Below are 25,709 nucleotides of genomic sequence, written 5' to 3'. Positions count from 1 at the left end.
ATTACGTACACACCCTTTTCCCCTGCTGAAAAATAGGAACCGCAACCCTGAGTTCAGGGGGCAGGAATCAGCCAAGAAACAGGAACAGGAAGGTAAGACGTGCACCAGTTCACCTCTCGCTTCGACCACGATGTGAGCCGGGGAACAATCTTTGGATTCCCTAACGGGGGGGTTCTGTGCTCACCGCTTTTGCTGAGAACCAGCACACTTGTGCTTCTGAGAGTCCCTCCTTTGTCCAGGGTGAGTCTGGGAAGTGCCTGTGAGGCTGTGATCAGCCAGAGCTTGCGTAGCCAGAGCAGGTGCATTTGCTTCCATCGCCTGGAACCAGAGCGACGTCTGCACCACCAGGAAAAAGTGCTTCACTTCTCGCTCTTACCTTAGACCATTGGTGGGAGCCCTTTGCCACTCCTAGTGCTTCTGAAGGTTTGCAAGCTCAGCCCAGAGTGAGGCACTGCACAGACCCTGACCAGAAGAGGGGCCCCCCTTGTGCTGGGTGTTGCTATGATGACCAGATGGCAAGTGTGGAAAATCAGTATGTGTGTGGAGGGGTACTAAGTACCTATATAAGTCAAAGCTCTGAATAGTGGGACGGTCCCAATAATATCTGGGACCCTAGGTGCTGAGTGAGTTTAGGTGCCTATAGGGTTTGGAGGCAGCTGAGTGGGGGTTTTGTGCCTGATTTTGGGGCCTGATTTTGGGATTTAGGCACCTGACTACCTCTGATGTACCTAAGTCCCTTTGTGACTCCAGCCCCAGGAGACCAGCCTAACCAGGGCTTTGTTCTGGGGCCTTTAAGTTTTGGATATGAGCCGAGGTGAGGACCTTATGACCTGTTCATCATTACTCCACTCCGGAAGCTGAATTACAGGGGGACATGTTGGTTTGTTGGTACGTGTTGGTCCTTCCTTGCCCTGGGCTGTGAAAGCGACCCTATTACTGCCCCAATCAGCAGAGATTAAAGCGTGTCACACTTGGAGCACCATGCCTGGCCACAAGGGGGTGCACAGAGATGGCTCACACCTTGACAGAGCCCCACTGCTTCTAGTGCCATCACAGGCTTTCCTGGTGACTTACATTGTCCCATTAAATGTTCCTGTCAATTAGTATTGCCCAGGGCATGAATCATGCTTTGGGATCATTTAATGTCAAAAGACCCAGAGAAAAGGGAGGAAGTTGTGAATTAAAAGAATAACATTTTCACTCTCACAATGTTTTTTGCCTTTAATTTCCTTGGTTTTCTAAGTTTATTTATTCCTTGGCCTCCATGGTGAATCCTGCCACTTGCAAAGCTGCTGAAGGAATTTGAAGGCCCAATGAGAAGTGAGATTTTCAAATCCCTTTGAAAATCACAACCTGTAAATGGGAGGAGGAAGAAAAGTGCTTGTGAGCTGATGTTTCCAGGTAAGGAGGGAAGATGGATGCTTCAGGCACCAGGGCACAGGAGAGGGGCCGCTGGTCATGCCATGAAAAGGTTGTTGTTGGGGAGCCAGGGGAGGGGTGGGGGATTAGAGGGGTGAGGGAATGAGTGGCTGAGTACACTGGGGTGCAGTGTGGAGAAAAAAGAGGTGTGTTTGCAGGTGCCTGTGGGTCAGGATTGCATTAGCAGGAGCGTTGCCAGCAGATCGAGGGAAGTGCTTATTCCCCATTCTTTGGCACTGGTGAGGCCACACCTGGAGTATTGCGTCCAGTTTTGGGCCCCCCACTACAGAAAGGATGTGGACAAATTGGAGAGAGTCCAGCGGAAGGCAATGAAAATGATTAGGGGGCTGGGGCACATGGCTTATGAGGAGAGGCTGAGGGAACTGGGCTTATTTAGTCTGCAGAAGAGAAGAGTGAGGGGGGATTTGCTTGCAGCCTTCAACTCCCTGAAGCGGGGTTCCAGAGAGGATGGAGCTCAGCTGTTCTCAGTGGAGGCAGATGCCAGAACAAGAAGTAATGGTCTCAAGTTGTGGGGGGAAGGGAGGGGGGGAAACGATAGCTTGACGTGGGAACTCCCCGATTTATTTTAATGGGCCACAGCTGCAATATTAGCGAAGCACTCAAGGCAAGAGGAGCAACAGCTGCACATGCCATTCCTCAGTCCCCTCTGAGCTAGCCAATGCCACTAACACAGGGCCAGGTTGGAAGTGGTGCCTGTAAGAGGGAAGGCTCTGTATCCCATTCCTTGACACAAACGTGCCGCTGAGCCAGCACATCCTCAGCTGTCTGGATTTCACTTGGTATCCTAGAGGTGAAAGGCTGCATAGTCTGCTGCCCAGTCTCTCTGGAGGAGCCATTCACCCTGATCTGGAGCTAGGTTGGGGACCTAGAGGTGAAAGGCTCCATATTCCATTCCCCAGATGCCCTGAGCTCTGAAGCTCATTGGAAAGAACCCCAAACTTGTCCTTCGTCCTGACCTCATTTCTCTTGCCTAGTGGACAGTTTTGCCCCACATGCTGCAACGCATTGATCCCTCCCCTCCAGCACACCTCCCGTTAAGTAACATTCACACGAACAAAAGGAAGAAACACGGCAGGAGTCACTTTATTTTATGCCTCGGATAATTTTATTGATACAAAGTTATTTATGTGAAGTTGGAGTCTTTGGTCGCAGCTTCTAGTAAAGACGAGCCCTTGAGAAAACTGACTTGGCTAATTCATAGCCAGAAGTAACAACAGGCACAAAATAAAACTACACACAATCCTATGTGACTGAGAAAACACACTGAGGCTCTTCCCCCACCCTTTTCACCTGTGATCTGTGCGGATCACTGAGGGGTGGTGATCTCTGCCTGCTGTGTAAGGGTTACTTCCCAATCCCAGAGCTGATTTTATGTCTGGGAGTGAGCCACCGAACTCCTGCCTAAAATCCCAGCTTGCAGAGGCGTAATCACAGCGCTCCCTGAGCAAACCTCTTGTTCTGTGTGACAGGAGAGTGGAACCAGAGCGACGTCTGCACTATGAGGCAGGGGTGTGATTCGCTCATGCACATATACTCGTGCGAGTGCAAATAGCAATGCACCTGTGTTAGCGTGGGGAGTAGCAGCGGAGGCACGGTGGAGCCATGTTAAGTACAAACCCGCCTGAAACTGGTGTGTATGTTACTCCTGGGGGAATTCTGCACCACTGTGCAATGCAGAATTTGCACAAAAATTAATGTTGTGCACACAGAATTTCCTTTCCTCCCCCCTGAGTAGAAATGGGCTGCAGAGCTGCTGGCCACCACTAGGGGCTTCTGGACCCGGCAGAGCCCAGCTCGCACATGGAGGACGTTGCTGGTAAGAGGTGGGGGAGGAACTGGAGGGTTCCCAGCAGCAGCAGTTCTCCGCACCCCATGTAAGAAGGAGGCAGCGTGCAGGAAACTCCACACAAGCTCAGGCCCCAGCATCAGGCTGTTTGTCCCTCTGGATTCCTGGGCTCTGCGGGGAGGGGGTGCGAGTGTCTGGCCCCTCTCCTTGGCTCTGCCGGGAAGGGGGCAGAGAAACGGGGAATTTTTTGTGTGTCTGTGTTGTTACAGGTATTTTGAAATAAATTCTGAAAATAATTGAAACTGGTGTGATTATATCGTGTTATTTTGATAAATAATATATGTGATATTTTGCAGAATTTTAAAATATTCTGCCCAGAATTTTTAATTTTTTGGTGCAGAATTTTTAATTTTTTGGTGCAGAATTTTTAATGTTTTGGTGCTCTGTCCATGCTGGCTCAGGAAATGCTTTTCCAGCCATGTTAGCTGCAAGCCCGTTGGCAACCGGTTTTCTGGAAGCCCATGGTACGATCATTATGGTAGATTGTAGGGTTGTGTCTCTGTATCTTAATCCTAGCTGCTATTCCTAAAGGCAGACTGGGCCTCACTAAACACCCTGCACTGCAAAGCCACTACGACTACTGTAAAATACTAACCCTAAATATACCCCCGACAACCCCAATTCTTAGCAATACTGCAAGGCAGCGAGCGGACCTTTAGGTATTCCTGGGAGCTCCCTATTTCAGATCACTGGTTAGAAGGCGGCAGGGGGACTTCAGTAGGTGGGTTTGGATTGCCGTTGAATTTCATGTCACGGCAGAACAAGACGCTTTTCTTGCCCAGGCCCAGCTGGTACTGCCATATGTAGATCTTCTCTCTTGGCTGCAGGGTCAGGCTGACAGACTCTTCCACGTCGGTGGCCTCGCTCCAGTTCTCCTTCTCCGTGTTGACGCTTTTCCCGCCGTATTGAGTAGTGAGGGAGAACTGGTACTTGGCAATGGCTTCGGTGAGGGCTCCTGACTGGTATGATGCTGAGATGCTCACGCTCCAGTTGTGCTCTATGCTGCTCATTTTCTCCTTGGCATAGCCCACCTTCCTGGTGATCTTCTTGTTCCAGGTGATGGGCGTGTTGGAATCATTGGAGATGGTCTTGATGGCCTCCCAGGTGCCGAAAGCTGAACCCTGGGTGATAGCCAACCCACCAGGGAGGAAGTTGAGCACATCCGGGTGGAAGGAATAGGTTTTGGCATCTTCGATGGCGTTAAAATTGGTGGTTTGATAATACTGGATCCCCCATTTGTCATGGGGCTTGACAAAATAATAATGGCCCTTGATACCCCAGTAATAGAGGCCATCTCTGCAGGACGGGCGGAGGCTGTATTCGACAGCATCAGAATCGGTGTTCAGGCAGGTGACCCTGCGGTACACACCCTTGCTCTGGAAGATAATGTAGAAGTACCCAAAGGCTGAGAGATAATGGTCTCCTCCCTGGCAATTGGGGTGGAGATTGTAGACTACGGCGTCTGTGTCCGTGTTCATGCTGGACACACGGCGATAAGTCTCTCCTTTGATGATGAAGAAGTAGTCAGCCTCGTGGGCGAGATAGTGCTCCCCGCCCTGGCAGGAGGGGTGCAGACTATACACGTTCAGATCTTTTCCTTCGTTGAAATTGGTCGACCTCATGTAGCAGCCCAGGTCTGAGCGGACGATGTAGTAATAATCGTCCACCCCGCAGAAATCGACCCCCGGGGCTTTGCTCTTGGGGACTATTGCAGGCATGGTGTTCAGCACTAGAAGATAAAATAGTTTCTTCCCATTAATTATTTTGTATTGGAATGGCACCTGGAGCCCGCAGCTGGGATCACAGCCCTATTCTGCTAGGCATTTTACATACATGTGGTAAGAGAGGGTCCCAGCCGAGAAGAGATTACAATCTCCATAAGACAGCATGGTGGGGCTTATGGCTAGGGTGACCAGATGAAACGGAGAAAATATTGGGACACATGGGGGAAGCAAAAAAAAAAGAAAAATGGCCGGAGTTCCGGAAGCAAAAAACACCCAAAAAACACCGGAACGGCCAAAGCCACAATATCGGGACAAATGGCATCCCGACCGTGCATTGGTCAGGACGTGGGACAAAGACCTAAAAATTGGGACAATCCCGATTTTATTGGGATGTCTGGTCACCCTACCTATGGCTGTGATGAACAGGACCCTAGCCCGGGATAAGGGCTGGAGACCTGAGATCAGGGTGGGGAGGAGCAGCTCTAAATGATACCATTAAGAACAAGACTTTGCCCTTCTTCAGTCCCTGATGCTTTAGGCTCCCAAACCCACTGCAACGTTCAAACCGAAGTTTTCAGAAATGGCCTCTGGGTTTTGGGGGGCCAGCTCAGAACTTGATTTTTGGGCGATAGTTGCACTCAAGGCTCCCCGATGCTAGCTGGAGAATGGGGGATCAGCGCTCCAAGAAAGCAAGCCAAAGAACTTAGAGCACCCCAATGATCAGGAGTCAGGCTGGCAAATGTTCCCAACAAGAGAAAGGAGCATTGTTCCCATAGTTCAGGGGGATATGGGCAGCATGGGCTATGGCTTAACCTTTGTTCCCCCCTCGCTTGGAACCCCCTTCCCCCAGTCCCCTCAGGATCTCTGTTCCCCGGGAACCCCTTCCCCCAATCCCCTGAGGATCCCCCTTCCTGGGGACCGCCCTTCCCCCAATCTCCTTAGGGTCACCTCTTCCAGGGGACCCCCTACTCCTAATCCCCTCAGGATCCCCCTTCGCAGGAACACCCCTTCCCCGTATCCTCTCAGGATCCCCCTTCCAAGGGACCCCCCCTTCCCCTCATGATCCCCCTTCCCGGGGAACCACCCTTCCCCCATTCCCTCAGGATCACCGTTCCCAGGGACTCTCCTTCCCCCCCATCCCATCAGGATCCCCCTTTCTCAGGGGGAGAAGGGGGTCCCAGGACAGAGGGGATCCTGAGGGGATTGGGGGAAGTGCAGCCCCTGGGAACGGGGGATTCTCAGGAGGAGAAGGGGGTGCCAGGAATCCCCCGTTCCCAGGGGCCCCACTTCCCCCAATCCCCTCAGGATCTCCTCTGTCCTGGGACCCCCTTCTCCTCCAGTCCCCTCAGGATGACTGACAGAAATATAGCCAGTTGCTCTTGTGGATCAATATTAAAAATGTTCATGAGCCCAAACAGCCATGCTAACCAGCTCACCAGATGAGCTGAAGGAAAGCAGCACAGGGCAGGACGGAGACATACATACCCCTCCTCTTGGGAAACAATTAATCTGGTGGCGTGTGCACCGTCCACGGCAAATCTGCTGCACACACATTCGTCTAGGAGGGCCTGTATTTATATCCACTCGCTGGAGGGAATGGCACATATCCCCCACCAGCCGTTACTTGTTGCATGCCTTTTCTGGCTCTGATTTGGTAACCACATTCCATACCAGTCTGGACGTGACAGCACTCCCTGCCTGTACCAGGACACAACCCCAGTGTATCTTGTCTTTGTTCCCTCCCGCCTTGCGAAATAGCTCAATGTGAGAGAACAGCACGGTGGGGGAAAGCAGACCAAAACAATGAGGTTAGCACAGCATTAAGGTTCCTTGGTGCTTTGTCGTCCTCTCGCAGTGACATTGCCTCTTTGTTCTACTGCCTGGGGACACACCGGGTAATAACCCCAGTCCCAATGGCCCGCCACTTCCACAGCTTGCGGCTATGCAATTCTCCATCGGGGTTCTCCCATCGCTGAAATTCATCCACCTCCCCAAAGGGCACAGCTAGGGTAGCGGAAGAATTCAGAATTCTCCCTGTTCCATCTGGGGATTTCGATTTGTGTGCAAATGCAAAGTCTTTGAGATTGCAATTCCATGGCATGGACAGCCGGAGTCAGACCAGTCCAACGAGGCAAACGAGGCCACTGCCTCATGCCCGTCGGGTTAACAAAACGGAGCCAACCAGCGGCGAGGGAAACCTATAAGGGAGGGTCAGTACCGCATTGTTTCTAGTCACAACATCTATGTACATGTGACATCGCCTCTTTGTTCTACTGCCTGGGGACACACCGGGTAATAACCCCAGTCCCAATCTTTGACAATGACTCTACAGTAGACAGGAAACCAGATCCCCAGGAGAAGCTAGGAGAGTCTGTCTTTAGCAATCTTTAGCATACATATCAGCCCCTTAACTAGGCCCCGCTGACAGGGCGGGGCAAAAGGGGTAACTGCCCAGGGGCCCAGGCAATTTAAAAGGGCATGGGGGACCCCGGCTCAGGTCGGTGCGGAAGGAGCCAGGAATGGGCTGGGGGAACGAGGACTGGCAGGAAGAAAGGAAGCAGGAAAAACAATGAACAGAGACACGGGGGTGGAGCTTTGTAGCCTCCAGGGGGAGCTGGGAGCCCAGGCTGAGCAGCTGCTTCTTCCCCAGCTGGGCCTGCACCAGGGACAGACTTTCATTGAAAGTCTTTGTGTGCCCAGCCCGGGGGGACTTTCTCCAGCGGGACCCAGCCCCGGGCTCTGCCGCCCCTGGCCCGGAGCTGTAGGCACCAGGTGCCCCCCAGCTGAGATCATGGCCCTATTCTGCAAGGCATTTTACAAACATGCAGTAAGAGAGGGTCCCAGCCGAGAAGAGATTACAATCTCCATAAAGCAGCATGAACCTGCGATGAACAGGACTCTATCCCAGGAGGAGGGCTGGAGAGCTGAGATCAGGGTGGGGAGGAGCAGCTCTAAACGATAAATGTTCCCAACAAGATAAAGGAGCATTGTTCCCATAGTTCAGGGGGATATGGGCAGCATGGTCTATGGCTTAACCTTCGTTCCCCCCTCACGTGGGCCCCCCCTCCCCATTCCCTCAGAATCCCGCTTCCTGGGGACTGCCCTTCCCCCAATCCCCTGAGGATCCCCCTTCCTGGGGACCGCCCTTCCCCCAATCCCCTCAGGATCCCTTTTGCAGGGGACCCCCTTCCCCTAATCCCTTCAGCACCCCCCTTCTTTGGGACTGCCCTTCTCCCAATCCCCTCAGGATCCCACTTCCAGAGGACCCCCCTTCCTCCAATCCCTTCAGTATCCCCCTTCCCAGGGACATCCCCTTTCCCCAATTCTTCAGGATCCCCCCTTCTTGGGGACCACCCTTCCCCCATTCCCTCAGGATCCCAAGTAGCCTTGAACAAGGGATGCGGGGGACCCCGGCTGGGATTCATGAGCCCTAGATTCTCATCCTGGCTCAACCACTGACCTCTTGTAGGCGGCTTCAGTTTTGTTTGCCTCAGTTTCCCCCCCTGTAAAACAACACCCACCTTCTTTGTACAAACCTTTGGAACGTATAGGAGACAAGAGCCTTGTCTGAACTCCTCCTTGGTGCATTTCCTACCATTCCTCTCTACCAGCTAAACTGCTGAACAATCCTACCTGCATTATACCAGTGCCCTTCTCCCATGCTCTCCCACTCACCCTAGTCCTGGTGCCTCTGTTTCCCCCGGAGAATTGATCCAGCTGTCTGCAGAGCTGGCCTCCCCCTGGCTGCATGGGAGTTAAAAGAAGAGGGAACTGGTGGCAGAGAAATATCTGACGTTAAGTAGTTCATAATCCAGGCCCACAAGAAGCGGCGACGCCCCATCGAAAGGGGAAGCTTTGCCCTGACCCACGGCAGAGTGGTTGGGACATACTTTGCTCACACTTATCACAATGACCTGCCCCTCGCTGTGCACTGGGGTCCCCATCCCAGTGCCCTCTGGGGTGCTGCGGGGGGGGGCAGTGAGTAGCACTGGGTGGCGTCCCGGTGCCGGGTCAGGATGTCACATCCGCATGGCACCGCGGGAGGCAGATTTCCTCAATTCTGGGATGCAACCCGGGCAGCAGAATTAACCCACATTGCCAGGGCAGAGTTAATGAGCAGGAGTGGCTGGGCGCTTTGTAGAAAAATGCACAAACAGCAGCACAGAACAGGGCACAGCACCCCTTCCTGAGTCACCCATCCCACTCTCTGCCCCCCAGCACCATGCTGGGGCATTTGGGTCAGCTCTAATTCCAAGGGTGGAATGCCCCCTACTGCATCCCCTCTCACCCTCTGCCAAAGCGCACCCCTTAGGGTTACTGATCCAAATTTGGGGTTATTTGACCCAGGGGTTCCTGAGATACAGGCTGCCTGGAAAAAAATACCAGCTTTTCTCACCGTTGATGTATTTTTGCAACTTATTCTTTTTTTGCCCAGATCTGGGGGATTGAACCACAGCTCTGGTGCTGGCATGGTGGTCTCGCTCCTTTGAGGAATACCCCCTGTGAGTGCATGGCACCCCCCGCAGGTCTTTGGGGGAGCAGAAATCAAAACCTAACCTGCGTGAGAGTTTCGTTCTCCGGCGAGGCAGGTCCCTTAACTCGTCAGAGGTGCCGGTTTTGCTGCAAGCAGTGTTCCGGAAGGGCGCAGTATACTGCCGGGCAGCCGGAATGCTGCATTGCTGTTGGTTGTTTGTCAGTGAATATTTATCATCTTCCATGGCAGCTGCATCACCCCAGCGCAGGGAGAGGCTGAACTCTGGAGGGGCATCGGCATCCCCAAAGGAGCATCAACTCCAGGGGCCATGTCGGTGATTAACTTATTGACACCGATCACCCGGACCCAACTGGGGAGTCCAACCCCGACCTCCAGGGCAGAGAAGAGTTTGGCTTTAGAAAACCTGAGCTCCTTTGCTGCGTAGATTCCAAGGCCAGACGGGACCATTGCGATCATCTGGTCTGATCTCCTGTAGAGCACAGGATGGCGAGCTGCCCCAAATTGATTCCTGTTTGAACGAGGGCAGAGCTTTTTGAAAACCAGCTGCCAGGGACTGAGCTGCCACCGCAGCCCTTGGCAAGTGTATCCCTGGAGCTAAGTCCCACCAAGTTGTCTGTGGTCTACTAGAAGTTGCCAGGTCCCGTTAGGTTTTGGGTTGGACTATTCAAAGTACAGTGACACTCCTGTATAACTCTCTTGTCCAAGGGCCTATCCAGTGTCTTTTGTACAGCCCCGTAAGCAGCCCGGTACCCTGTACTGGCCCCCAAAACAGGCGGCGCGCCTGGTACTTGGGTTCTTTACAGCCAGAAGAGTCTTTTGCTGAGATCTCCTGGATTTACAAGAGCAGCTGCTTGAACTCTTCCCTTTGCCGATCGTTTCCCAGGGCGTCTGTCCTCTGAACCGTGTGACAATGTGGGAATATTCTGTAATATGTTTATGAGGCCTGGCTGTGCCTCAGTTTCCCCTATGTGCTGTGTTGTTGCACCATGAGTGGAAAGGGACTGCTTGCTCTCTGGGCAGGCTGAGACACATAAGCCCCCTGGCACAATCCCAGCTGGGACCCTGAAGAGTCATACGCAGGGGGATAACCTCTCTGGCCGTGGCTACACTGATCTTTGCAGGGGCCCAGCTCAACCACAGCTCTACACGTGCTGCCCCGACACAGGGCGGACGTCCCCTTGTACAGCTGGCTCCCTGCCCGGACTAATGCCCCTACTTTGGATACAACAGCCGTGAGCAGCAATAAGTCCCCCGTTTCCAGAGGCGAGCGGGTTCCCCAGCAGGTGAGGATGCTCCGGTGCTCTGATGTGCACTAAGAAAGGGCATGCAGGGAGCGGCACCAGGCACACAGGGCTGCGAGCGGGGGAAGGAGCTGAGAACAGGCGTCATCGGTGCATGGAACAGGCCCTGCAGCACTGCCACTGGGGGTGGGGAATGGGAACAACCGCTGAGCAGAATGGAGCCGTTCACACGTCTCAGAGCTATTGCTCCAGGCCGGATTATCGACATGGGGTGTCCACTCTGTGCTGCCCATGATACAGTATAGCCGCCCCTTCCCCACCCCCACCCTCTGCTGCACTCGTGCCCATTATACAGTATAGCCGCCCCTTCTCCACCCCCCCCCCTCTGCTGCCCTCGTGCCCATTATACAGTATAGCCGCCCCTTCCCCACACCCACCCTCTGGTGCCCCTAGAGCCCATTATACAGTATAGCTGCCCCTTCCCCACCCCCACACTCTGTTGCCCCTCGTGCCCATTGTACAGTATAGCCGCCCCTTCCCCATCCCCACCCCGACCCTCTGCTGCCCTCTGCACCGTCCGGCCCTCTGCTGGTGAGTCCCCTGGCAAGGAACACCCCTGTACTCCTCTGCTGACGACACCTACGCAACACTGTGCTGGAACAAGGGGTTCCGGGTCCCTGGCGGTGCACATGCGCCTCTGTCCTTTGATCATGCACATGGCGAGGGACCTGAGGCCAGCCAAGATGGGCAGGGCCCCTCCATATTTTCTCCATCACCATGCTCTGCTCCACTCCTCAAACTGATCTCCAGATCTCTTCATATCACAAGCCCCGCTCTGCCAAGACGCTCCATCTTATCTCCTCACCGTTCGGCTGCACCCAACCCAGGGACTGCAGCTGCCATGCACACGACTAATTCCCTGTGGTGCTTGCCGATTCCAGGGGGGCAGCGGTAAAGTTGTGTGGGTGCCAAAAATCCCCCACTCCGTGGTCCAACAAGGACACCCACCCTCAGCCTTCCGGCTCCTCAGCTGTCGCCTCCCTTGGGCGGAGACCTGCATCTCTCTCCCTCCTTTGCAAGCTCTATCCCCAGCAATGTCAGCCTGCTTCACTGTGCTCCTCAGAGAGGGTGAAGTGGATGTAAGCAGAGTCAGGATGAGCTCCACCCTGACATCTGGTGGTGAGGTGTGGCAAGTTGTGGAAAAGAACTTCAGGGACTGATCTCATTTGCATAGGCACACCCACCCCGCCTAGAATGAGGCCATAACTGCCCAAATGGTCACTGTTGTGGGATCCCCAGTGTCTCTGTTATTGGGGCGGGAAGAATAAATTGTTATTACCCTGATTATGGGAACTGTGCTTGGAACTGTACTTGGCCTTTTGTTATGATGGAGGGACTCACCATCAACCGAGTAGCACTCGCTAGGCAAGGGACATGGGTTCCAAAACTCTGTGAATTGAGAGAGGCTTGAGATATGTATGAGTACTTGGTGGTGTGGGCTGTTTTGTGAGGGCATGAAACACCAATTGCACCTCTGTCTCTCTCCACTGTGCAATGTCAGAGCTAATTTTGTGTCTATTGAGAGTTTTGCTACAGGTACTGTGCTGAATTCACTTTGGCCTTGTGGTGCACCAGCACTAAGGCTCCCACTACTATGAGCTGAAATCACTAAGCACTGTGTCAAGTAGTGGGGACCCGGAAGAGCTAGAGTGCAGTGGTGCTGTTCGTGGATAGGCTGGCGGAAGGTCTGTGAGATGGCTAGGCGAGCTGTGCAGAGCGGAGCTGTTTGTGAGACGGCGGAGTGGAGCGTTTGTGAGATGGCGAGCTGTGCAGAGCGGAGCCATTCGTGAGACGATGGAGAGTTCGTGAGACAGCAAGGTGAGCTGTGCAGAGCGGAGCTGTTTGTGGGATGGTGGAGTGGAGCGTTTGTGAGATGGCGAGCTGTGCAGAGTGGAGCCGTTTGTGAGACGGCAGAGCAGAGCAGAGCAGAGCAGAGCCCTGTGGGGCAGTCAGCTTCAGGACACGTAAGGTGCCCCTTACCTCTTTCCCCCACACACAGGCACATTTTAGCCAGACTGGGGAGTAACACTATGCAGATGAACTTTTGAACTCTGGGGCTGGACTTTTTGGACTTTGGGTGATTTGTGGATTGCTGGACTCAAGAGACGTTTGGGTTCGGGGACTCAAGAACCCGAGGGAAAGGATGTGGCTCAATTTGGTGGGGTGGGTCTTTGCTCATGGTTTGGTTAATGAACACTAGTTGTGGTGTTTCCCCAATTTAATGCTGATGTCGTTTACCTCATGTTATTAAAGATTCTCTGCTACACCGAGACTCTGTGCTTGCGAGAGGGGAAGTATTGCCTCTTGAGGCGCCCAGGGGGTGTGTAAGATTTTCCCAGGTCACTGGGTGGGGGCTCGAGCCAGTTTTGCGTTTGCTTTGATGAGAGGGAACCCCTGTGTACTGAACCTGGCCCTTGCTGCTATCAACTTGGCCTGGCAGAAGGGTTACATTTTTGGGGGCTCATCCGGGATAAGATTGGGTCAGTACCCCTCGCAAGCACATCTTAGGTGAGTCATTAAATTGGGAAAAGCCAAAATCTGGTTGTTGTTGTTTTGATCTGTTATATTTGGGAAAGGAATTACAGTTTGTATAATGGCCCTACACTTGCTAGAGGATTGGTGCAGGGGGATGAATAGTAACCCTAGGAACTGTGTCCTGGTGACCGGGGTGCCGGAGGCATTTGATGAAGGCTCAATAGAGCCTGCCTTAAGGGCATCCACTGAGTACCTGAGTGGGGTGTAAAATGCATGGGCGCATGTTTGTGAGGGAGGACGGAGATTTTGCTGTACTGTGTGAGCTGCCGTCGGCTGTGGACCCTCTACAGGTTCCAGGCACGATAGCAGTGGAAGATGGTGAGTGGAAGGTAATAACTACTGGGAGCCAGCCCTCACCAGCCCCTGCCTCTGAAGTGGAGTTTTTAAAGAAAATGTCGGCCTTTTTGGGGAAAGAGGGGAGGACCTTGGCTGATATGCCGGGTCTGTTGGGCCTTGACCCAGGAGTCCCACCCCGGGAGGCTGCTCCATCACCTGATGAGTGGGTGAAGGCTTTGGGGCAAGCATTAGAGAAGATTGTGCCACCCCACCCTGAGTCAAGCCCCTATCGTAAACTGAGGTTGTTTTCTGGGGGTCCCACCCCAATACTTGGGGAGGAAGCATTTGAACCCTGGCTGGAACACACCACTGAAATGCTGCAGGAGTGGGCAGTACCTGATGCTGAAAAGAGAAGGCGACTAGTAGAGTGCCTCAGGGGGCCAGCCCTAGATGTGATTCGCACCCTGAAGCTCAGTAACCCTGCGGTCAAGGTAAAGGACTGCCTAGAGGCCCTTGATCATGCCTTTGGGAGAACCGAGGGCTCAGAGAATGTTTATTGCAAGTTCCTCAATGCCAGGCAACAAAAGGGAGAGAAAGTTTCTGCCTATATACAGAGGTTGGAGAAATTATTACAGAGAGCCATCATGAGGGGAGCAGTGGCGGTTGAGCAAATGGACCGGACTAGATTGGCTCAGATTGTGAGGGGAATTCAATATCAGAACCCAATCCTTCTCCACCTTCGATTAAGGGAGCGCCAAGACAATCCACCGGGTTACTCTCGGCTGATAAAAGAGGTCCGAGAGGAGGAAGAGAGGCAGGCAGCTGGTGAGGTTTGGGAGGTTCAGCCACCCCAGGCAACTGCCACAACATCCATACGAATGCCCAAGGTGCTGATGGTGAATCCTCAAGAGGAACTTACCCAACGAGTGCAGGTCCTGACACAGAAAGTGGCTGAACTAGAGAATACCATCGATTCAGCAAATACTTCAGGGTACAAGGAACCCCCGTTACCACGGTCCAGAAGACTACAGTTAGAACCTCTGCCCCACCCCAGCAACACGGGAAAGGGCAATCCTTCTTCTGCTACCGGTGTGGTCAGGATGGGCACATTGCTGCCAGGTGTCAGAATGCAGAGAATCCCCCGCTAGTATACCAAAAGCTGAGGACCACCTGGGGAAAGTCGGAAAACGGCCCCAGGGCCCGGGAAGGGAGCCGCCTAGGCCTGCAGGGTTTGGAGGCTCCCCTGCGAAGAACCATGCCACCCGAATCCCACCAGGATTGATAGGAGCTCGAGCAGAGGTCACTGTAAAGGTTGAAGGGACAGAATGTAGAGCAGTGCTTGACACAGGATCCCAAGTGACTATCATATTCCAGTCTTTCTACCAGCAGATGCTTACGCATCTGCCTATACAGGCCTTGACAGGGCTTGGCCTGTGTGGCCTCAGCATGGATGAATACCCGTATCGGGGGTATGTCATTGTACACCTGGAATTCCCAGAAGAGATCGCTGGGGTAAGACAGGAGGTGGACACTGCAGCTTTAATATGCCCTGACCCTAAAGGTGTCTCTGATGTGTCCGTGCTAATAGGGACCAACTCCAGCCTCTTTAAGGTACTTGCAGATTACTGCAGACAGCGAGCAGGGGACCAATACCTGAATACCTTGGTGATACACACACTGTGTGCCGCAGCCTACAGAAAAATTGAGGACGCAAAAAGAGTGATGCCTGATTTGCCGGTGGGAGCATTGAGGTACGCAGGCCCGGTCCCCTTAGTGGTGCCTGCAATGACAGAAAAGGAGGTGATTGTCATGAGTACCTGCCTGAAAGAGAGTAAGAGAACATTAGCAGTGGTAGAGCAGCCGACCGAGGGAGGGCTCCCTGAAGGAGTGCTGGTTCTTAGTGGAGTCATAACCCTACCTGCTGAAGCCCAGGAAGAGGTGACTATACTGATTGCTAATGAAACGAATCGTGATATTTTTGTGAAGCAAGGACAAAAGATAGCAGACCTCTTTGAGCCCGAGTCAATTGTAAAACCCCAGTGTGAAACTCAAGTTCCGACGATAGACCCAGCAAAGTTTGACTTTGGAGATTCACCAGTGTCCGAGGAGTGGAAAGATCGCCTGAGGAAGAAACTTTGTGAAAGATCCAAGGTGTTCTCACTGCATGAGTGGGATGTGGGATGTGCAAAAGGAGTAGAACACAATATCAGACTACATGACTCTCGACCTTTCAGGGAGAGATCTAGGAAGATTGCTCTCTCTGAGATGGAAGATGTGCGACATCATCTTCAGGAGCTGGCTGCGAATGGCATCATTACAGAGTCCCGCAGCCCATACGCCTCACCCATTGTGGTAGTCCGTAAAAAGACTGGGAAAATCCGGATGTGTATTGACTACCGCACCCTAAACAGCCGTACTGTGGTCGACCAGTACACTATGCCTCGAGTGCAAGATGCCTTAGACTGTTTGCTGGGAAGCCAGTGGTTCTCCGTGTTGGATCTTCGAAGTGGATACTACCAGATCCCTCTGGGAGAAGAAGATAAGGAGAAGACAGCCTTCATCTGCCCATTAGGGTTTTATCAGTTCGAACGCATGCCCCAAGGGATTTCTGGAGCACCTGCCACCTTTCAACGTCTCATGGAGAAAGTTGTGGGAGACATGAATTTACTGCAAGTGTTAGTTTATTTGGATGACCTGATAGTGTTTGGAAGAACCTTAGAGGAGCATGAAGAAAGACTTCTTAAAGTGCTTGATAGGTTGGAGGATTATGGTCTGAAGCTTTCAATTGACAAATGCCAGTTCTGCAGAACCTCCGTGAAGTATGTGGGTCACATCGTGTCCCAAGAGGGTGTGAGTACTGATCCTGATAAAATAGAAGCACTCACTACATGGCCACGTCCAAGTAACTACAGAGAACTCAAGACCTTTCTTGGATTTAGTGGCTACTACCGCAGGTTTGTGAAAAACTATGCTACGATTGTAAAGCCTCTGAATGATCTTACCAGGGGACATCAGTCCAGCAAGAACAAATCTAAGACCAAGAATAAGGGGAGGTCCCCAAAGCCTCCTGTGCAGAGACACTATGGCCCCTTTGAATCATTTGGGCCACGGTGGGATGAGAGATGTGAGAGGGCGTTTTGAGAAATCATTACTTGCCTAACTCATGCTCCAGTCCTAGTTTTTGCTGACCCAAGCAAACCATTTATCCTGCATACTGATGCCAGTTTGGAGGGTCTGGGAGCAGTCCTGTACCAGGAAGTGGAAGGCAAACATAAACCTGTAGCCTTTGCCAGCCGAGGATTGTCCGATAGTGAAACTCGCTATCCCACCCACCAGCTGGAATTCTTGGCCTTGAAATGGGCCATCACTGAGAAATTTCGAGACTACTTGTATGGTGCTCAGTTCCAGGTGTGGACAGACAACAATCCACTGACTTATGTGTTAACAAGCGCTAAGCTGGATGCTACAGGGCAGAGATGGGTGGCCGCCTTGGCTAGCTATGAGTTCAGCATTCCGAACCGATCAGGGAGAAGCAATGAAGATGCAGATGCATTGTCCAGGCGTCCGCAGGCTCCAGAAGTTGCTGTGATACCCCCAGATGGAGTGAGAGCTATTTGCAGTGTGAGTCGCCGAGAGCCAGAGGCCCGTGAGAGCCTTCAGGGATGTGTTGCAGAAGCTTTGCGCCTGCCCCCTGAATGCATGCCTTCTGCTTCAGTGAACTATATTGCATTGGACCAATCTCCTTTGCCCATGGTCAATGCGGCTGACTGGCAAGAAGCCCAGCGGCAAGATATTGACATTCGTGATACACTACTTGCCAAAAGGGAGGGGCGAAGCCCAGCTGCGGTTGTCCCACCTAACCCGGAGGGTAAACTGCTATTGAGAGAATGGACCAAACTAAAACTGATTCAGGGAGTGCTACACCGAATGACCACCGACCCTTTACAAAAGCAACGAGCACAACTAGTACTGCCAAAAGAGTACAGAGCCCTGGCCATGAGGGCCCTGCATGATGACTTTGGGCATTTAGGGATGGAGAGGACCCTGGAACTTATTCGTAGCAGGTTCTATTGGCCCCGAATGGCTGAAGATGTTCGCAGGAAATGTGAGACTTGCGCTCGATGGGTTCAAAGGAAAACTCTGCCCACGAGGGCTGCATATCTCAAGAACATCACCAGCAACAAACCTTTGGAATTGGTATGCATTGATTTCTTGTCTGTAGAGGTAGACAAGAGGAATGTTGGGAACATTCTAGTAGTGACTGACCATTTTACACGGTATGCACAGGCATATCCCACACGTGATCAGAGGGCCACCACCGTCGCTCGAGTATTGTGGGACAAATATTTCTCAGTCTATGGATTCCCGGCTCGGATACACTCTGATCAGGGGCGGGATTTTGAGAGTCACCTTCTGAAGGAGGTGCTGAAGATAGCAGGAATTAAAAAGTCTAGGACAACGCCTTATCACCCCCAAGGTGATCCTCAGCCAGAGAGGTTCAACCGAACCCTATTAGATATGCTGGGAACTTTGCGACCGGAGCAGAAGGCAACCTGGAGCCAGCATGTCGCATTTCTGGTGCATGCCTACAATGCCACAAAGAACGATGCTACGGGAGTCACCCCATATCTCTTGATGTTTGGGCGAGAACCAAGATTACCCATAGACTTGTGCTTTGGTGTATCAGAGGATGGAGATAGCTATGAAACTCACCAGCAATATGTATCCCGACTAAGAGAAAAGCTGCGGGATGCTTATCACTTAGCTACCGCTGCGGCTCGGAAGAACGCAGACCGCAACAAACATCGATATGATGCTAGAGTGCGTTCGCAGGAGCTCCAGCCGGGGGACAGAGTCCTGCTGCGAAATTTGGGTATTGCTGGCAAACACAAGATAGCTGACAGATGGAAGGCAATACCTTACCTGGTGATGGAAAAGCTGGGAGATCTGCCGGTCTACAAGATCAAACCTGAAGACAGTCCAGGGCAAATAAAGACGGTGCATAGAAACCTTTTGCTCCCTGTGGGGGAATTGGTAAGCACCCCTTATGAGATGGGCCACGACAGGGCAGCCGGGCAGAACAGAAGTGCTAAACCAAAGCCGCCATCCAACACAGACAGCGGGTCCCCTGCAGCTAACTTACCCCTATTCTGCACATCTGAGAGTGAGTCTGAGGAGGAAGACACAACCCTGGTGTATCCTGGGATGGAGACAAGATTTCAGTCTCGATCAGCTGAACCAAATGAGAGTTCTCCCTCTTCTGCCCTAAACCCCATGGCGAGCTGTGCAGAGTGGAGCCGTTCGTGAGACGGCAGAGCAGAGCGGAGCCCTGTGGGGTAGTCAACTTCAGGACACGTAAGGTGTCCCTTACCTCTTTCCCCCCCACACAGGCACATTTTAGCCAGACTGGGGAGTAACACTATGCAGATGAACTTTTGAACTCTGGGGCTGGACTTTTTGGACTTTGGGTGATTTGTGGATTGCTGGACTCAAGAGACGTTTGGGTTCTGGGACTCAAGAACCCGAGGGAAAGGATGTGGCCCAATTTGGTGGGGTGGGTCTTTGCTCATGGTTTGGTTAATGAACACTAGTTGTGGTGTTTCCCCAATTTAATGCTGATGTCGTTTACCTCATGTTATTAAAGATTCTCTGCTACACCGAGACTCTGTGCTTGCGAGAGGGGAAGTATTGCCTCTTGAGGCGCCCAGGGGGTGTGTAAGATTTTCCAAGGTCACTGGGTGGGGGCTCGAGCCAGTTTTGCATTTGCTTTGATGAGAGGGAACCCCTGTGTACTGAACCCGGCCCTTGCTGCTATCAACTTGGCCTGGCAGAAGGGTTACATGTATAATTACCACAGTCAAACTACCGCTCCCTTCTTTCTAAGAAGCACCTTTATCCTTAAGGTCAAAGCATTCCAGAGAAAACAGATCGGAAACCCAAAACCTGCCCCACCAGCAGGTAGGCAGCAGCAGGTCCTGAGTAGCTGCACCCACCCGATGCTGTTAGGATGACCGGATGTCCAGATATTATTGGTGCCATCCCGCTATTCGGGGCTGTGTCTTATATATGCCATTATACCCGCGCCAGTGGTTTCACTCTCACAATGTTTTTTGCCTTTAATTTCCTTGGTTTTCCAAGTTTATTTATTCCTTGGCCTCCACGGTGAATCCTGCCACTTGCAAAGCTGCTGCAGGAATTCGAAGGCCCAATGAGAAGTGAGATTTTCAAATCCCTTTGAAAATCACAACCTGTAAATGGGAGGAGGAAGCAAAGTGCTTGTGAGCTGATGTTTCCGGGTAAGGAGGGAAGATGGATGCTTCAGGCACCAGGGCGCAGGAGAGGGGCCGCTGGTCATGCCATGAAAAGGTTGTTGTTGGGGAGCCAAGGGAGGGGTGGGGGATTAGAGGGGTGAGGGAATGAGTGGCTGAGTACAGTGGGGTGCGGTGCAGACTAAAAAGAGGTATGTTCTCAGCTGCCTGTTGGTCAGGATTGCATTAGCAGGAGCGTTGCCAGCAGATCGAGGGAAGTGATTATTCCCCACTCTTTGGCACTGGTGAAGCCACACCTGGAGTATTGCGTCCAGTTTTGGGCCCCCCACTACAGAAAGGATGTGGACAAATTGGAGAGAGTCCAGCGGAAGGCAATGAAAATGATTAGGGGGCTGGGGCACATGGCTTATGGGGAGAGGCTGAGGGAACTGGGCGGTGGTGGAATCTCCTTCCTTAGAGGTTTTTAAGGCTGTCATAAATATAAAGGGAAGGGTAAACCCCTTTAAAATCCCTCCTGGCCAGAGGAAAAATCCTCTCACCTCTAAAGGGTTAAGAAGCTAAAGGTAACCTCGCTGACACCTGACCAAAATGACCAATGAGGAGAGAAGATACTTTCAAAAGTTGGGAGGAGGGAGAAAAACAAAGGGTCTGTGTCTGTATGATGCTTTTGCCGGGGACAGAACAGGAATGGAGTTTTAGAACTTAGTAAGTCATCTAGCTAGGTATGTGTTAGATTATGATTTCTTTAAATGGCTGAGAAAATAGCTGTGCTGAATAGAATGACTATTCCTGTCTGTGTGTCTTTTTTGTAACTAAAGGTTTTGCCTAGAGGGATTCTCTATGTTTTGAATCTAATTACCCTGTAAGGTATCCACCATCCTGATTTTACAGAGGTGATTCCTTTTTATTTCTATTAAAAGTCTTCTTGTAAGAAAACTGAATGCTTTTTCATTGTTCTAAGATCCAAGGGTTTGGGTCTGTGGTCACCTATGCAAATTGGTGAGGATTTTTACCAAGCCTTCCCCAGGAAGTGGGGTGCAAGGGTTGGGAGGATTTTGGGGGGAAAGACGTGTCCAAACTCTGTTTTTTCAGGAACCCAGATAAAGTTTGGTGGTGGCAGTGGAAGTCCAGGGGCAAAGGGTAAAATAGTTTGTACCTTGGGGAAGTTTTAACCTAAGCTGCTAAAAGTAAGCTTAGGAGGTTTTCATGCAGGTCCCCACATCTGTACCCTAGAGTTCAGAGTGGGGAAGGAACCTTGACGTGGTGGCAGAGTGGTGGGATTAACCTGAAATCCTTTTGAGATCAATTTGAAATTTTTTGAACCAGAAAAACAGATTTTAAAAAGGAAATATTTTTTTTTCCTTTGGGGCTGCTGGAAAGGAGGTCCAACCAAAAGCAGCTAGTTTTTTCTCTGCTCTCGGGCCAGAGCAGAGACAAAAGGGAATTATCTTTGTGAATTGCAGGTTTTCTTTGCCTGCAGGCAGAGTAGTTAACTTCCTGCAGGGAAATTCACAGTCTTCGCAAACCTGAGGTTTTTTCCCCCCTAAAAGTAAATAGGGGGGTGTTCTACACATTTGCCTGGAGACAAAAGTGGTAGGGGGTTTTTTTTTGTTTTTTTTTTAGGATTTTGATTTTTTTTACAATGAGCACAGATTTGAAAAGGAATTTTTTTTCCTTTGGGCTGCTGGTAAACAGGTTTCCAAGTAGTTGGAGGTTTTTTGCTTTGATTTGGGGCCAGAGCAGAGACAAAGGGAATTGTCTTTTTCTGTAGGCTGACAATCACTATCAGAGAATAGGTATACTATTCCAGCAAAACAAAATTTTACAAGCCAAGTTTTGTTTGTTTTATTTCTAAACCTTGGGTATAAAGTTAGTTAAAAACAGAGAGGTTAGGATGACAGACTCCACGGCTCAACAAAAGCTGGAATTAGCCAGATTTCAGGCTGATGAAAAACAAAAGGAACATGAAAGACGGCTAGAACTCATGCGGATGGAGAAGGATGTATAGGAGGCTGCCCACAGGAGGGAAATGGAGGCAAGGAAGCATGTGGAGGAGGAGAAGGAAAAAGAGAGGAAGCATGCACTGGAGATGGAGAAGGTAAAGGCTCAGCAGAATATACCAACAAACCCTAGCAATCCTTCTCCAGGTACCACTCCCCATCCCAGAAACTTCCCCACCTACAAGGCAGGCGATGATACTGAGGCCTTCTTAGAAAACTTCGAAAGGGCCTGCCTTGGGTACAGCATCTCTACCGACCAATACATGGTAGAGCTGAGGCCACAGCTCAGTGGACCCTTAGCTGAGGTGGCGGCTGAAATGCCTAAAGAACACATGAACAAGTATGAACTGTTTAAATCCAAGGCGAGAGTCAGAATGGGGATAACACCCGAGCATTCTCGTCGGAGGTTCAGAGCCCTAAGGTGGAAACCAGACGTGTCGTTTACCCGACATGCCTACCACATTGTGAAACATTGGGATGCCTGGATATCAGGAGCAAGTGTTGAATCTCCAGTAAAATATACTGGAGAATTTTAAAAATTGTAAAATTTTACTTGGTAATGCTGGTGGTGTGGAAGAAGTGAACCTCTCTATGACCCTTGGGCATATGCAGCGACAGCAGATCAAGGAGCTGTGCACTAGCTACGCGCTGATGTTCTCAGCCACCCCAGGACTCACTGAACGGTCATACCACTCCATTGACACAGGTAATGCTCACCCAATTAAAGTCCAACCTTACCGGGTGTCTCCTCAAGCTAAAACTGCTATAGACTGGGAGATCCAGGATATGTTACAGATGGGTGTAATCCGCCCCTCTGGAAGTGCATGGGCATCTCCAGTGGTTCTAGTTCCCAAACCAGATGGGGAGATACATAAAAGAGGTATGTTCTCAGCTGCCTGTGGGTCAGGATTGCATTAGCAGGAGCGTTGACAGCAGATCGAGGGAAGTGATTATTCTCCTCTATTCAGCACTGGTGAGGCCACATCTGGAGTACTGCGTCCAGTTTTGGGCCCCCCACTACAGAAAGGATGTGGACAAATTGGAGAGAGTCCAGCGGAAGGCAATGAAAATGATTAGGGGGCTGGGGCACATAGCTGATGAGGAGAGGCTGAGGGAACTGGGCTTAGTTAGTTTGCAGAAGAGAAGAGTGAGGGGGGATTTCATAGCAGCCTTCAACTACCTGAGGCGGGGCTCCAAGGAATCATAGAATCATAGAATATCAGGATTGGAAGGGTCCTCAGGAGGTCATCTAGTCCAACCCCCTGCTCAAAGCAGGACCAATCCCCAATCAAGTCATCCCAGCCAGGGCTTTGTCAAGCCTGACCTTAAAAACTTCTAAGGAAGGAGATTCTACCACCTCCCTAGGTAACGCATTCCAGTGTTTCACCACCCTCCTAGTGAAAAAGTTTTTCCTAATATCCAACCTAAACCTCCCCCACTGCAACTTGAGACCATTACTCCTGGTCTTGTCCTCTTCTACCACTGAGAATAGTCTAGAACCATCCTCTCTGGAACCACCTCTCAGGTAGTTGAAAGCAGCTATCAAATCCCCCCTCATTCTTCTCTTCCGCAGACTAAACAATCCCAGTTCCCTCAGCCTCTCCTCATAAGTCATGTGTTCCAGACCCCTAATCATTTTTGTTGCCCTTCGCTGGACTCTCTCCAATTTATCCACATCCTTCTTGTAGTGTGGGGCCCAAAACTGGACACAGTACTCCAGATGAGGCCTCACCAATGTCGAATAGAGGGGGACGATCACGTCCCTCGATCTGCTCGCTATGCCCCTACTTATACATCCCAAAATGCCATTGGCCTTCTTGGCAACAAGGGCACACTGCTGACTCAAAAAGATGGAGCTCGGCTGTTCTCAGTGGAGGCAGATGCCAGAACAAGGAGTAATGGTCTCAAGTTGTGGCGGGGCTGGGGGAGGCCTAGGTTGGATATGAGGAAAAACTATTTCACTAGGGGGGTGGTGAAGCACTAGAACGGGTTACCTAGGGCTGTTGTGGAATCTTCTTCCTAAGAGGTTTTTAAGGCCCTGCTTGACAAAGCCCTGGCTGGGATGATTTAGTTGGGGTTGGTCCTGCTTTGAGTAGGGGGTTGGACTAGATGACCTCCTGAGGTCTTTTCCAACCTGAATCTTCTATGATTGGATGATCTAGGGAATGATGGGGAAGAAAAGCGGGCCAGCTCGGAACTTGATTTTGGGGGGGATAGTCGCACTCAAGGCTCCCCGATGCTACCTGGAGAATGGGGGATCAGCGCTCCAAGAAAGCAAGCCAAGGTACTTAGAGCACCCCAGCGATCAGGAGTCTGGCTGGCAAATGTTCCCAACAAGAGAAAGGAGCATTGTTCCCATGGTACAGGGGGATATGGGCAGCATGGGCTATGGCTTAACCTTTTTTCCCCCCTCGCTTGGGACCCCCCTTCCCCCAGTCCCCTCAGGATCCCTGTTCCCAGGGAACCCCTTCCCCCAATCCCCTGAGGATCCCCCTTCCTGGGGACCGCCCTTCCCCCAATCTCCTTAGGGTCACCCTTTCCCAGGGACCACCCTTCGCCCATCTCCTCAGGATCCCCCTTCCCAGGAACTCCCCTTCCCCGTATCCTCCCAGGATCCCCCTTCCAAGGGACCCCCCTTCCCCTCATGATCCCCCTCCCGGGGAACCACCCTTCCCCCATTCCCTCAGGATCACCGTTCCCAGGGACTCTCCTTCCCCCCCATCCCATCAGGATCCCCCTTTCCTGGGACCCCCTTCTCCCCCTGAGAATCCCCCATTCCCAGGGGCCCCACTTCCCCCTATCCCCTCAGGATCTCCTCTGTCCTGGGACCCCCTTCTCCCCCAGTCCCCTCAGGATGACTGACAGAAATATAGCCAGTTGCTCTTGTGGATCAATATTAAAAATATTCATGAGCCCAAACAGCCATGCTAACCAGCTCACCAGATGAGCTGAAGGAAAGCAGCACAGGGCAGGACGGAGACATACATACCCCTCCTCTTGGGAAGCAATTAATCTGGTGGCGTGTGCACCGTCCACGACAAATGTGCTGCACACACATTCATCTAGGAGGGCCTGTATTGATATCCACTCGCTGGAGGGAATGGCACATATCCCCCACCAGCCGTTACTTGTTGCATGCCTTTTCTGGCTCTGATTTGGTAACCACATTCCATACCAGTCTGGACGTGACAGCACTCCCTGCCTGTACCAGGACACAACCCCAGTGTATCTTGTCTTTGTTCCCTCCCGCCTTGTGAAATAGCTCAATGTGAGAGAACAGCACGGTGGGGGAAAGCAGACCAAAACAATGAGGTTAGCACAGCATTAAGGTTCCTTGGTGCTTTGTCGTCCTCTCGCAGTGACATCGCCTCTTTGTTCTACTGCCTGGGGACACACCGGGTAATAACCCCAGTCCCAATCTTTGACAATGACTCTACAGTAGACAGGAAACCAGATCCCCAGGAGAAGCTAGGAGAGTCTGTCTTTAGCAATCTTTAACATACATATCAGCCCCTTAACTAGGCCCCGCTGACAGGGCGGGCAAAAGGGGTAACTGCCCAGGGGCCCAGGCAATTTAAAAGGGCATGGGGGACCCCGGCTCAGGTCGGTGCGGAAGGAGCCAGGAATGGGCTGGGGGAACGAGGACTGGCAGGAAGAAAGGAAGCAGGAAAAACAATGAACAGAGACACGGGGGTGGAGCTTTGTAGCCTCCAGAGGGAGCTGGGAGCCCAGGCTCAGCAGCTGCTCCTTCCCCAGCTGGGCCTGCACCAGGGACAGACTTTCATTGAAAGTCTTTGTGTGCCCAGCCCGGGGGGACTTTCTC

The 25,709-nt window shown here is 51.8% G+C and overlaps 1 protein-coding gene across 5 annotated transcripts; it reads right to left on the bottom strand.

Moving 5' to 3' along the window:
- Nucleotides 1-2,526: 2,526 nt before the first annotated feature.
- On the bottom strand, nt 2,527-24,936 carry LOC114022414. 5 transcript variants are annotated; one of them, XM_037915396.2, is made up of 2 exons: nt 24,876-24,936; nt 2,527-5,015 (listed from the first exon to the last, which is right to left on the bottom strand). In XM_037915396.2, exon 2 carries the CDS (start codon nt 5,002-5,004, stop codon nt 3,973-3,975), a length of 1,032 nt encoding a protein of 343 aa, XP_037771324.1. In that variant the 5' UTR covers nt 5,005-5,015; nt 24,876-24,936; the 3' UTR covers nt 2,527-3,972. The 5 variants fall into 5 exon arrangements, 4 of the variants coding, with proteins under 4 accessions (XP_037771324.1, XP_037771326.1, XP_043382825.1 ...); XM_037915398.2 differs by lacking the exon at nt 24,876-24,936 and adding an exon at nt 8,686-8,840; XM_043526890.1 differs by lacking the exon at nt 24,876-24,936 and adding an exon at nt 8,547-8,613.
- Between the last annotated feature and the right edge of the window lie 773 nt (nt 24,937-25,709).

The sequence above is a fragment of the Chelonia mydas genome, chromosome 13 (genome assembly GCF_015237465.2).
Source record: "Chelonia mydas isolate rCheMyd1 chromosome 13, rCheMyd1.pri.v2, whole genome shotgun sequence".
In the NCBI taxonomy this organism is placed as follows: domain Eukaryota; kingdom Metazoa; phylum Chordata; order Testudines; family Cheloniidae; genus Chelonia; species Chelonia mydas.
This window is presented reverse-complemented; position numbering and strand designations above follow the sequence as displayed.

Coding starts and splice junctions, on each gene's coding strand:
- LOC114022414 (XM_043526890.1), bottom strand. CDS start 8,598: ATGCACCAAGGAGGAGTTCAGACAAGGCTCTTGTCTCCTATACGTTCC. Junction 5,016..8,546: donor GTCTCCTATACGTTCCAAAG/GTTTGTACAAAG, acceptor TTTATCTTCTAG/TGCTGAACACCATGCCTGCA.